The following is a 14,697-nucleotide window of genomic DNA, read 5'->3' as shown; positions in this document are numbered from 1 at the left end:
ATAGACACTTCGTATACAAGGTGGCTAATTTTTCTAACACAATTTCTCTGACATATTTCGGGATTTGCGTTGTTAACGTATACCCTCACCAGCTGTTTCGTCTCTGCATGCCTTCTATGGCTTTTCTTAATTCCCCTGACGTTTCTGGTAGGATGTCGAATTCCTCCGGACTATTACTGTTCTTCGTGGTATCAGCCTGGTATTTTTGGCTTCTGTACAGCCCTCTGAAGAACTCCTCCGCCACTTCGACTATCCATTCATATTGGGTATGACATTGTCTTCCTTTTCCCTCAATGCATGCATCCGATTTCTGTCTATGCACAAGTCTGCCTGCGCAGCTTTTAGGCATCTAGAAGCCTAAAAGCTACGAAGGTACGAAGGCAGACTTGTGCACAGACAGAAATCGGATCGGATCTTCCCCTATACGTTCCTTGGCATTATTGCCTGTTAGATCTGTCATATATATATATATATATATATATATATATATATATATATATATATATATATATATATATATATATATATATATATATATATATATAAATATATATATATATATGTATTTATTTATTTATTTATTTATTTAGGGGAAAGAAGTGTATACCTAAGGGCTCGTTTTTCCGTGTTTTAACACAATATTATTGAGATCTAACAGACAGTAATGCCAAGGAATGTACAGGGGAAGTTATTAGAACCAATGGGATGTAAATAAGAAGAAAGAAAAGTGGATGAAAAAATAACCAGCCGTGAGCAGGAATCGAACCTACGACCTTCGAATAACGCGTTCGATACTCTAACCACTGAGCTACCACAGCGGCCTTCCCTCCATCCACTTTTTTGGGTTTATATGTGAATTTACAAGTAGGAGTGATAGTCAGCGCCATCTATAAGCCATACGACGAGTGTGAAAACATTCTTATGCGCATGTTTGGCGTCACGTAGCACGTGAACTTATTATGAGCGGGCTGCTGATTGATTGTCCTTCTTATACAACCTAAACACAACAAGTCTGCCATACGTGACCCTCGTTCAATGAAATAAGGGAAAGAAGTGTATACCTAAGGGCTCGTTTTTCCGTGTTTTAACACAATATTAATGAGATCTAACAGACAGTAATGATAAGGAATGTACAGGGGAAATTATTAGAACCAATGGAATGTAAATAAGAAGAAAGAAAAGTGGATGAAAAAATAACCAGCCGTGAGCAGGAATCGAACCTACGACCTTTGAATAGCGCGTTCGATGCTCTAACCACTGAGCTACCACAGCGGCCTTCCCTCCATCCACTTTTTTGGTTTTATAAGTGAATTTAGAAGTAGGAGTGACAGTCAGCGCCATCCATAAGCCAAACAACGAGTGTGAAAACACTCTTATGCGCATGTTTGGCGTCACGTAGCACGTGAACGTATTATGAGCGGGCAGCTGAATAATTGTCTCTCTTATACAACCTAAACACACCAAGTCTGCCAGTACGAGACCCTCGTTCAATGAAATAAGGGAAAGAAGTGTATACCTAAGGGCTCGTTTTTCCGTGTTTTGACACAATAATAATGAGATACAACAGACAGTAATGCCAAGGAATGTAGAGGGGAAGTTATTAGAACCAATGGAATGTAAATAAGAAAGAAAAGCTAGTGAAAAAATAATAACCAGCCGTGAGCAGGAATCGAACCTACGACCTTCTAATAACGCGTTCGATGCTCTAACCACTGAGCTATATATATATATATATATATATATATATATATATATATATATATATATATATATATATATATATATATATATATATATATATTTATATATATATATATATATATATATATTTATATATATATATATATATATATATATATATATATTATATATATATTGTGTGTGCAGCTGCCGCTTTCTATAACCTGCTCAAATCTGTCTACGTTGTACTTGCTTATGTCGGCTACCTTACGCCTATTGATTAACTTCGAAAGCTCGACTAGCTCTACATTATCGGTTGCATTTGAAGCCTTCACGGTTTGTCGTCTTTTCATGAGATTTTTTTGTCTTTTTTGTCTCCTGAGATAGTTTGCCACTTTCCTGTGTTGTCACTGTACCTATGACTTCCATTGCACACTCTTTGATTGTACTAGTAAGATTATCATTCATTTTGTCAACGCTAACGTCAGTTACGTCGTTTAGAGACTTGAATCAATTCAGAAGCGAAACTCTGAATTCACAGACTCTCGATCTCACTGCTAGCTCATTAGTTGGATTATTCGCGTATCAGCGTTTCTCTTTGCTTTTTTAAATCTATGTGAATACGAGCTCTAACCATTTCATGATTACTGCACCTGATCTTGCCAACTACTTCTACATCCTGTGCGATGCCTGGGTGTGCACACAGAATGATATCTATTTGATTTCTAGTTTCGCCCCTAGGAGTTCGCCACGTCCACTTACGGTTAGCCCGCTTTCTGAAAAGGTATTCAAGATCGGTAAAACATTATGCTCTGCGATCTCTGCTAATAACATCCCTCTGCAATTTCTGTAGCCGATGCTATATTCCCCCACTGCATGGTCTCCGGTTTCTTTGTTGCCTACTTTGACATTAAAATCGCCCATCAGACTAGTATACGCTGTGACTTTATTAATGGCTGACTCCATGTCTTCATAGAACCGTTCAACCAAATGATAATCATGGCTTGATGTAGGGGCGTAGACTTGTACCATTTTCATCTTGTACGTTTTTAAAACTTATGATAATTACCACCCTCTCATTGATGCTATAGTATTCCTCTATGTTGCCAGCGATACCCTTGTGTATAAGAAACCCCACCCCTAGTACTTTTCTGTCAACTAATCCACAGTAGCCTGAGGCGTGTCCGTTCTTCAGCACCGTTTAAACCTCTCGTGCCCTCCTAGCTTCGCTGAGCCCTATTACATTCCATTTAACACTGTTTAATTCTTCGAATAGCACGACGAGACTAGCCTCACTGGATAGCGTTCTAGCGTTGAAGGTAGCCAAGTTAAGATTCCAATGGCGGTCTGTCCGGACCTAGAGATTCTTAGCGGTCACATCTGCAACGCAGCGGATTAGCCCGATTAGCCAGCATGACGACATAATATATATATATATATATATATATATATATATATATATATATATATATATATATATATATATATATATATATATATATATATATATATATATATATATATATATATATATATATATATGAGAAGGCGGGAAGCAAACCAAATCAAGATATGAACAAGAGGGCTATAGCCTAGTAAAAACGAGCATCACAATGAACTACACAGTGATACTATGTTACGTGTTCATGAGGTATTGAAACTTTTCTGGTGAAAGGAGCGCTGCCTTTTCACATCAATATGAACAAAAACCAACGCTACCACCTATCTGCCTTTATGCAAAACATTCCCAGTGCAGGGTAGCAAACCGGATGTGCGTCTGGTTAACCTCCTTGCCTTTCCTTGCATCTTTATCTCTCTCTCTTGTAGTGTTGCATTCACCACGGCACTGAATGCAATGACCCCAACACCTAAATCACGCAGTGAACGACGTCCCGGCTCACCTCTCGTGATGCCTGCAGGCGCCGGTTCTCCTGCTTCCACGAGAGGGCGGTGAAGTCTTCGAAGAAGCCGCCATCCGAATCTTGGACCCTGCACGAACGAGAAGAAAGAAGACGGATACATTTAGATGGGAATGCTCAAAGGGTGTACGCATAATCACGATGAGGCAATCAGGCGCCAAACAGCACACATTCAATCACACACTATACGCGCGGCATAACAGTCTCCATAGGAGAGTGGCGCGAGCGAGGTTTTCCAGAAAAAAAAAAACGCGAGGCAGTTTCATAAATGTGTGGTCAGGTGGCAGAAATACTTCCCAAATACACGATATTTTTTTAGCGTGCAGCATTTAAAACACACAGCACTCACGAATTCAAAGGCAACATTATTTTTTTTTCTCAATAGAACGACTGGTATGTGCAATTTCTCAAGGTAACCAGTTCACGCCCCGACAAATCTTGTCTAATGGCAATATTCGCTTTGATATACTCGTTGTAATCAAAAATACGCCGATATGATCCGAATTAAGGATGGTGGCAACGAAACCAGGTCTTGTGTTTCAGCACTCTGGCAATTGTCCCGTTTCAATCAGTGAGTACTGTGCATTCAATTTAGTTGGAGCACCACATGGCCTCGTATTGCGAATTTCGCTTACTTCTTTCTTGTTTAGTGCTGTTTTTGTATTCGTCTTAGAATGTACCAACCAGGGTGGCCATTGGTGGGTACTTTGCTTCAAATTGGCTACTTTCACCTCCATATATTCAGAAACGCTCCTTGATTTTAAAACTTTACTTGCCACCACCTTCAAGGCACTGCGTTTGTGCTTCCTTGGCAGCGCCTAAAGCAGCGCGTTCCAAACACGTTCGTGCTGCATTCAAGGCTGTTGGGAAGTGGAGTTAAAGTCGAGGAGCGAAAATTTTAGGTTGGCACCATGGCCACTTTTGCGGCTATACTGAAGTTCCTGTTAGACACATTTAATGGTCGATTGCTCCTATAATTTGCCGGTAAAAGAGCAAGCAAGCCTAAAAACTACCAACTTTTTTACAATCTACTCTGTCACGTCGGCGCATTCGCGCGCATGTCCTCTTCCCAGCAGGACGATGCCCATCAAAGTACCTCCACGCAATGCACGGCACAGCACAGCCGCAAAGACTGAGTGACTAAGTCAATTAAGTTGCGAGCGCGTTGATAAACACGTAGTTAGCATGTTGTTCACGCTGCCCGATGTCCAGTCTGATGTGAATTTTCGTTTAATACTGGCAGCACAGCACGTATTCCCGTACGAACTTGACAAAAATCAAAATGAAGATGGTCCGTGCAAACCTTCAAATCAGTTTTGATTCTCAACTTCGATTGGCAGCTTTAAGGAACAAGTGCTACAGTTTTTATATTCCTGCTGACTTGTGACTGGAATGTTACAAAATTACTAGGTTTCTGGCAAGAGCCCCATCTTGCATAGGCTACATTACAGCAGCAACCCACGCGTAGCTTGAAGATCTAGCAAGGTAGAAAAAATATGGTCTTAATTCTATGTTTTGGCATGTTCAAAATCACGTTTGCTGTATAATTATGTCCACCTTAATCAAAATACCACTTTTGTTCTATTTGGCTGCAAATTTGGTGTTAATGATGAATCACATGCATGGCTACATTGGCACTTTTTTTTTGCTTGAACTCTGGTTCGTTTTCAAATCTGCTCAACGGCGACCCTGGTACTGACTACCTCACTTGAGTGCCTTGCCAGTACATATTTTTACATTTATTGACACAAATCAAATGCGTATGGGTGAAGGGTGGAGAGGGGGTTATTGACGCAGCTTCATCAGGCGCCATCTTGCTGCACGATTCACAGCTTCACTGCTCCTGAGATAAGACGATCAAGATGAGACAGCGCGCTTAACAACAAGACGGCGGCTGCAGTAACGTCAGTGCATATTCCCTATACAATCACTTAAACAGCTCCGTAAACTGGCCCAGCGTTCAGTTAGTCTAAAGAGAATTCCTTTCTTTTTGTTATCAATAAACGAAAGTGTCACAAATAATCGGCGAAGTAATCTTTCAGAGAGCCTCGCGCTTTGTAGATATAAGGTGGCCCCACGAGACAGCAAACTAAGCCAAATCTGCAACGAAGCGCCGAGTTTATTAAGCGACCCCAATCTCCCAGATTCCTATCGAAGCAACAATATTAGCACCCGAGACCAGCAAAAAAAAAAGAACACAACAAAGGAGAGGAAAGTGGTGTGCCTGCCTTAATATATTAAATTAATGCACCCTCTGGCGGCGTTTCTGCAGGCCTTCTCGTGATTGACTCAGAACGTTATTCCGCAAAGAAAAAAGTAGCAAGGCCTTCTTCTTATTATTATTCACGTTCGCCTTTAGGTTTACATCAAGGCAGCTTCTCCAGGCTAAGGGCGGTGCGCGTTCGAGAAACCGAAATTTCCGACCATGAAGTGCAAATTGCGTATTGAACGCGTTATATATGCGCATAATAATAGTCTCCGTGCTGGAGTCCGTCTGCCGGCCTACGGTTCGCGAGTGGTGGATATGTTGTGATACCTTTTCTTCCTTTATTTCCTTTATTTTCTTTCGTCCTCTAATACGGGATTTCCTGACGTTTCCTCTGTGTGCAGTGTGAGAAAAATGGCTGTAACAGACCCTGTCGATAGATAGATAGATAGATAGATAGATAGATAGATAGATAGATAGATAGATAGATAGATAGATAGATAGATAGATAGATAGATAGATAGATAGATAGATAGATAGATAGATAGATAGATAGATAGATAGATAGATAGATAGATAGATAGATAGATAGATAGATAGATAGATAGATAGATAGATAGATAGATAGATAGATAGATAGATAGATAGATAGATAGATAGATAGATAGATAGATAGATAGATAGATAGATAGATAGATAGATAGATAGATAAATAGATAGATAGATAGATAGATAGATAGATAGATAGATAGATAGATAGATAGATAGATAGATAGATAGATAGATAGATAGATAGATAGATAGATAGATAGATAGATAGATAGATAGATAGATAGATAGATAGATAGATAGATAGATAGATAGATAGATAGATAGATAGATAGATAGATAGATAGATATTCTCTATTAATTTTTGTTTCTTCCTCCCAAGCTCACCTGTACATTCCTTATGCACATTGTATTTGGCCGGCCACTAGCAACTTATGACTATCAGTCCAATTTTTCTTTGTATTTTATTCCTTTTATTAAAACATAGACTTTCCTTCATTGATTGATTGATTTTTTCATTGAATAAATACGGCATTGTTGCCGTTTTTCACAATGTTGCTAATATGTGCAGTTAGGTGTTATTGGAATCTAGAGAATGACCGGGAATAGTCCGAAGCTGTTCGAGAGGGTCTTAGCTTCACCTGAAGGGTAATGCAAAGAAACAATAGTAATAGACTGTACTGTCATACGAAGAAGTAGCTCGTGCAAACACGTCTAACACATCCCTTTCGTGCGGTGTATAGTAGCTTCATCGCAAACATGGAAATGAAATGGCAACACGCACGAAGCTAATAGCCACCCCTTGAGGCCCCTTGAGGAGATAAGCACGTACACACGGGCGACCACACAGGGCCAGGGGCGCGCATCTCGACTACGGTGAACAAAGTAACGCCCGTTTAAGTGCGAACTTTGGCCCCTATTGTACAGAGCCTAGAATATAGTATATTCTAGGCACTATAGCAATGCGCCGTCCAGCTGGTGGTAATGAACGAGCCTCTGCCACGCTGAAATACTTCGAAATCTACGCGTATCAGCAACGGTAATTGGTTGGTTGGGACAACTTCATTCAGGTCGTGCGGGACGTGCCCTAGCGCGCAGCGGGCGACTCCCACGTCGGGCTAAGCCTGTCGGCCGCGTCCGCACCTGCTGGACAGCGCAAAGCTGGTTGGCCAGGAACGGGCTGCGGTTGGCCACCTCCCACATGGCCAATATGAAATCGGGGCGTGTTCGATTTGGGGGTGTGTTCAATCAAGCGACCGTAATGGAGTATGTAAATAGTTCGCCTGTAGAGTACTGGAGGACGCAGCATGCCTTCGTGGACCGAGAGTGTCCGTAGAATCGCATTCGAAATAATAGCGCCGATTGCGAGAACATGTTGGTCATTGTGAACAGCAACTCGCTTTCCCAATAAATGCGAAGCCTTTCTTAGCGAAATGCGGCGACTTTGAGCATACCTATCTATCTAGCCTCTTACGTTTGGGTGCTCTCGTGATCACCCCGTTAACTTGGCGTGAACCAAAATTAGCACGAGAGGATAAGATTGTTTGACGAATATAACGCGCTTGTCAAAACATGAATAATGTCACAATCCCGTCGCGTACGTCGTCAAACACTTCCCGCCAGACAGCGGCACATACCCCCGGCCGAGTATGTGTCGCTGGTATGCGGGTATGTGCCACAGGTGACTGACACTCAGCATCTGCCAAGGACGAGGACACATATGAGCAATTTTAACACGCGAGCGTTAAGAAATACCCGACATCAGTAGTGTCAAACCGACGAATGCAACGAATAAACGTCAGGGTCCTAGCTGGAATAGAACCAAAGCGCTCTGCGTGGCGATGAAGCATTTTACCACAGAGCTACGCCAGGTCTCGGAACTACTTGTCGAATAGACGCTAATCTTCGTGAAACGTCAATAGCCGCTGCAGTGCTGCCTACACAATTTTATAAGCACTACATATGCACTCCTTTGATACAGCCGTCACGTCGGATTAACGTCAGTTGTGTTTAGTTGCCATGCGCTGAAGTTTATTTATGTAGCAGTGTCCAGGACCACAATTCTTGCGAGCATCAGTGCTATATATCAGCTTCTCGTGTAGCTAACACGCATTTTACAGTTGGAGTCATTGCACAGATGCAAACAACTGGTTATATAAACATCTGCAAATCTTCAACATATGTCTGCGCGTGCAACATCTGTACATATATTTAGCGTCATTTCAGGACATTTCGCTCAAAAGAAAACTTCAAAACAGTCACCTTCCCTGCGCATGCTTCGCATAACGTCGTTTCCCAGGTACGTGGGATCTGCCAAATTTTTTGTTTGTTTGAAACCATTATGTTCATTGTGTTAGGTATCGTTTATCATTATAACTATTTGCAGCGACTGTGTATATTGTGTAGCACTGTTCATCTGAGATTTGTACCGAGTGGCACTCATAAGTTGCCGTGCTTTCGTGCGTACATGCTTAGATCGCTCCTGCTGATGTCTGCTAGCTCATTTATTACTGTGTATATTTTCATTATTCAACTTCTCTGGTGTGTTTTGCTTGACAGTCCTCGCTCGTGCATAGTACTCTATTCACTTCAATCTAGTGGCTAATTACCACTCCGTTCACAGAACGACAAGCACAACAGTTCCATAAAGTTTCTTCACGTGTTCTAAGCTGCTAACAGAGAATAGGAAGAATAGAAGAAGCCACATAATGCATAACAATGAATAAGGCACGCAATGAAACGATTCGTCTGCACGACTGGCGGTATTGTAGTAACAAACGCGAGTTTATCGATTTCAATCAGCACAGCGATACCATGAGCTATCACAGGGACATTATTATTATTATTACTATTATGATTATTAGTAGTATTATTATTTATATTATTATTATCATTATTATTATTACTACTACTACTACTACCGCAAGTAGTAGTAGTAGTTATATTAAAAGTAGTTGTAGTAGTTGTTGTTGTAGCAGTATGCTTTGGGGAGATGGCACTATACCCACTCACGAGTAACGGCCAAGGGTCATGCGGATCATATAGACGATTTTCCGTAGCTGCACATGGGAGCTACCATGTTTGATCACGTGACTGTGACTGGCCTTCTCCCCGCCAATGCATTCTCTATAAAGATGCCGGCGACGTCGCACGCTTTTCCACGGGAACGGGAGAATTCTTCTAGTTCAGGGCTTTCTGCGCAACGTGCGCTAGCAGCCCACACTACTACTACCACTAGATTTGGAAGTGACGACATTGCAGACACACGACCGTGCTGCCTCCGAGACGGCAGTAGACACTGCTTTAATCTCAGAGGCTGCAAGGTTTAAAGCGGCCGCCGCAATGAGCGCTCGCAGCCGACACTTTTTGGGGAAGCGGAGGAGGAGAGAGCAGGAGAGGGCCGGAAACCATCTCTTCAGGTCAAATCGCAGCCATCTTTCTAGAGGAAGCGTTGTACCAGCCAACTACCCTAGCCAACGCATTGGGCCAGCGAAGCGACCATGACTGCAGCTTAGTATAGAAGCTAACATGACTGCAGCCATGCAGACGTGGTCACCCGCTTCGATCCGAACTCTCGCTTGCTATTAGCCCGCTGTCCTCACAAAAATAAATAAATGGTGAGATCAGCTACCGCTTCGCGTCGTCTCAACTGGAGCCCAAGCATCAGGCATGTTCTGTCTTTCTTAAAGAAATAAGCTGTGTTTATTTAGCTGTGCTTGCTAAGCCTAGTCTGCGAGAATTCGAGAATTAATCTTGAAAAACACTGCAAAATACCGACAAATATATCTCTCTCGAAGCTTCGGGACGTAAATATAAAGCAAATCAACGCTTGCGTTGTGAACTTGGGGGTCACACAGCACTGCACGACGACGTTTTAAGATCGAGGTGGAAGGAATCTGCACCCGTAGGTGCCGCCATGTTGACTTTTCCGGGGCGTCCATCTGCTTCGTCAATGCCTCTTTTAGAAAAATGCCTGCGACGTCACACGCTTTTCAAATGGGGACGGGATGTTCCCACGGTTCAGTGCTTTTTCCGCGAGGAGCGCTCGCAGCCGACATTAGTACTTTCGCTAGACTCGGAAGTGATGCCATGACTGAGGCACGACTTTGTTGCCTCAGAGACGGCAGTATACGTGGTTTTAATCTCAAAGGCTGCAAGGTACAAAGCGGCTGCCACAGCGAGCACTTGCCGCCGATACGAAGTGGTAGACCCCGTTTGCAGTGCTTGTGGAGAAGAGGAGGAAACTTCCGAACACTTGATAATGTTCTGTAAAGGGCTTCACCCTATAGTTCAGGATGATGGCGCAGAGTTTTTCAAAGCACTGAGGTTTAGGGACAGTGAGGGCAAAATAGACTTTCAGCGGGTAGAATTAACTGGAAGGAGGTTATCTGATTGGTGGCTAAAGTCAAGGCACAAGTGAAAATTGAACCCTCGACTGCAAAGTACGAGTCCTCAACCTCACTATATTTAGTGGGAAAAAAAATAAATCTACTTTTTGGTTCACTAAGTATTACGGCTTGGTGGCGTTAGCCACCACCCGGTCTAAAGGGTACAGCCATATCAATCCATTCATCCATCTTTTGTGAGAGCCGAGAAGGAGAGTGCCGGGAACCAGCTCTTCGGCTCAAGTCGCAGGCATCTTTCCAGAGGAGGTGTTGGCTTCACTCGGCGTCCCCACAGCGTCTTCTTAACGCAGAAGCTATGCAGATCCCGAAAAGAAGACGCGACGCGGATGTTGAGCAGTGCTGCAGAAGGCGATGGCAGAAGAACGGTCATAGGGAGACGGCCACGGTGTTGTTTCAGTACATTCTAGTGTTGTGGCACCATCTAGTTTCGAATAAACAAACCCGCTGCCTCTTGAACGCTAATAGAGGTTACAGCGACCACTGAAATCAAAGCTATTTCGGATGATCGCTAGTTTAAGCCTAGACACTGTTATGTTGCAGAATTCCTCAAATGGCCATAAAAATACAGTGCCAAGATAACCTAACTTAAAAATAAGAATACACGGACAACAATCTGGGTGTGTGCTTTTTTATCCTCCAATGGGCATTTTCCACTATACAAATCAGTTCAAAATAAATGAAGACACTCTCCATTTTGTTAACAATCATAAAAGCTGAAAAGAGGGTCTGCTCAAAAGAGCGATATATATGTTTGGTGATACGTGTTAGACTAACGCCCATAGGACTTACTCGAGACTACAAAATTAAAAAAAAAAGAACAGCGCGTTAGACCAAGCCAATCAAACAGTGTCAGGAACACAGCCCGAATAATAAGTTCGCTATAATTGGTTATCTTATTATGACACCGAACAAAAAAGGTTTATGTGAAAATGAAATGCTACAGAAACTACAGGCACCACATAAAAAAAAGTTGTCGACTTCAAATCCTATCACCATTTTAAATCTTTTTTTTTCTTTCAGCCGCACACGAAGCGAAGATTAGGCGCATATATTAACACGAAACATGCCCAATGAAAGAAAACACAAAGATTAATAATTGCGCTCGAAGCCGCTAACCTAGAAAAGCATCTTAATCCAGGATTCAAAATTAGGATAAAATAGAACAACATCGTCGAAATATCTGAAACAAGAACGTCATGACATCGCACATGCAGCTTTCTCACGGCTGCCAAGATGAAAACAAATTTCGCAGCAACAAAGATGCGACCGACCGTGGCTGATGTATTCCATTGCTCATCCGATCATTCTACAAAAATTTTGATCGAGTTACTTTTTTTAACCCTTAATACCATCCTACCCACGAGCCTCAAAGATATCCCACATGGAAAGCGACAGACAACGCTACCGTTGATAGCTGCTTGTGTTTTTAATAAACCTTTCATCCGCTAGAAACCAATTTGCATTTTTGATTATTCGTCTGCTTATCTTCTGCTGTAATTATTTTTGTTTCTAGCAACTTACGATGCCATAAAAATAGCTTTTCTTTTTTCGTTTGTCGCATTGAGCAACGTTAACCACCCGTATTCATCACTTTTTTCGCTCTCAGAACAGACTTATCTCAAACCCCCTTTTTTTTTCATTTTTCACTTCCCACGTTTCCATAACAAGCTTCATTTTTATACCTTCCGAGTCGGATCAAGAACGTTGATATATCGTTCATCTATACAGTACTTTCCGTGGGTGTATCTTTATCTTAAATTTCAATGTAATTCTGTTTAAAAGCAGCGTACCCACGTGCACTACCATTTATTTCTTTGTGTGTAGTTTCTCCTCTTCACATCTACTTGCTAATGCATGTCGCCCATTCAATTTCTCATCTTTTTCTTCCATCCCCAACCACTTTCCCTTATCACAGATGCCATCTCTTCAGAAGCAACGAGGCACGCGGAATTAATTGCTTGTGTCGACACCGCACTGAAAATTCACCCATCTCTGGGCGACTTTCGTTTTCATTCTATCACCTCCCAAAAAAACGGATACCTCTGATCCGTCTCAGCCTGAACTGGGTGTCTATAGTTCTTGTTTTATTTATAGTTTTTTTTACATATCCTTATGACTATACGTCATTGCTTTTCATTTTTAATTGCGTCTCGGTCGTACATTCGCCTACCTTTTTGTTCACTTCATCCTCACATGGTCATTTCTTTGTTTGTGTGTTTACTTACTAAATTCATGCATCAGTTGATCCCCTCTTAATTCCACACCGCATTCAGTATATCGATCATCATCGCTCCAAGTCTGGATCGATACATTATGAGATACACAATTTCGGTGGCACAACCCGCAGCCTATCTTTTTCTCACTACTATTTTTACCTCTCTCGCATTTACTGCAAACTTTTTTTTTATTCACATGCACAGTGCACGCATTCAACATGCCGCAGTTTGTTTGCAATATGAACGCGCGCATTCCTACGTAGCGGCACTCGCAGATAGAAATTATCGTTCCATAGTTGGGTTCCACTTAGACAGGCAATTTTCAAGGGATCATTTGTTTGTTTGTTTTTTTTTCGTCAGAAGCAAGATTATTTGAAGGTCGCCGATTTGGGCCGCCCCAGCGGCAACTGACATTTCACTTCCCATTTACATCCTAACTACAACAACTAACATGCCCTGCCCATTCCATCACTCTCACGTCATTGAGTTCTAAATTACGTGTACACAAGAAAAGAGTTCTAAGTTGCCCATTTCGCTATTTATAAGCAGGCCGCTTACGAGCGGCAGTTTGAGCACGCCTTTGCATGTGACATCACCACCGAAATGATGCAGCTGTGTTTCTGTCATCGCCTACCCGTGGAAATAATTATAAGCGGCAGTTTTACGCTACTTCTCAGCAGGCCGCTCATCACGCCGCTTATAAGTGGCCATTTAGCCCTAACAGGCTTTTCACGCGTCACATAAGCACCGAAATGACGCACGCGTTTTTTCGTAAGCGTTGCGCAGCAAAAGTAACGAACTATTCTCAGCGACAGACTTGCTTAGTGCACTAGCCGCAGCACACGTGGTAGACAGGCAAGATTGTTCAAGCATGCGAGTCGAGGTGGGCCAACACTGAGTGGATTGGCGACCAGCAAATCATCCTTAGTCAGCCACTCCAAAGATTCGCGGGTATCCGACCGAGCAATCGCTTCTCCCTCTAGCGGCAGTCCACGGGGAGACAATGCTTTCACCCGTTCACCTCCTCCCACCAATCCAGAGTATATCCGGTCAAGAACACGAAACGAGATAATCCCGGTCCACAAGCCACGACTCAGGCGGCGAGTGCGGATAATTGGCCTACGCCAAGTGGACCAGCTGTCGCGCGGGTAATGTAATGCCGCCGTGTGGTGGAGCCCCAGCCGTTCCCCAAGCCCGAGAGGTAATTCCCCGGAACTCCGGGGTTCCAAAACTCGCCGAGCAAGCTGGCAGCCAAGATGCCGGCAAGACTCGACCGCTCGCTTGTCTTTCCTTTTAGTTCGTCTCTCGCTCACTTTCTTAATCCCTCTCTCCCTTTTATCCGACCGTGTTTTGTTTTTGTTTCTTCGCAGCAGCAGCTGCAGCAGGAGGAGACATGAAAGGAAGTAAAGTGAACCAGATTGGAACGACGGGGTCAATAACACGCACGTCAGATGGATGAAGAATTAGACAACGCATATTTAGAAGAACTTCAATGGAAATGCTACGAATGTATTCATTTACACGGTATTCCTTTAAATAATGTCAACCTTTCGTTCCAACCTCACGGCATTATTTCATCCTTTAACAGATATAATAAGTAGGGGCAGTCGGGTGTCCCTTACGGTGGCACTCCTTGACAGACAGACAGACAGACAGACAGACAGACAGACAGACAGACAGACAGACAGACAGACAGACAGACAGACAGACAGACAGACAGA

General features: G+C 42.7%; 1 protein-coding gene and 1 non-coding gene across 9 annotated transcripts in view; both read right to left on the bottom strand.

Moving 5' to 3' along the window:
* The window catches only part of LOC119179235 (BAI1-associated protein 3-like), a 558,733-nt gene that overhangs the window by 222,435 nt on the left and 321,601 nt on the right, over nt 1–14,697 (bottom strand). For all 8 annotated transcript variants that reach the window (XM_075869133.1, XM_075869128.1, XM_075869129.1 and 5 more), the window contains one exon: nt 3,582–3,669. In XM_075869133.1, the coding sequence (XP_075725248.1) occupies nt 3,582–3,669 (88 nt within the window). The remainder of the gene's footprint in view (nt 1–3,581; nt 3,670–14,697) is intronic.
* Nucleotides 1,200–1,272, bottom strand: TRNAA-CGC (transfer RNA alanine (anticodon CGC)). Its single transcript has one exon. It is a non-coding gene; the product is annotated as a tRNA-Ala (tRNA).

The sequence above is a fragment of the Rhipicephalus microplus genome, chromosome 7 (genome assembly GCF_043290135.1).
Source record: "Rhipicephalus microplus isolate Deutch F79 chromosome 7, USDA_Rmic, whole genome shotgun sequence".
In the NCBI taxonomy this organism is placed as follows: domain Eukaryota; kingdom Metazoa; phylum Arthropoda; class Arachnida; order Ixodida; family Ixodidae; genus Rhipicephalus; species Rhipicephalus microplus.
Note: the sequence above shows the minus strand (reverse complement) of the source record. Positions and strands in the feature narration are given on the sequence as shown.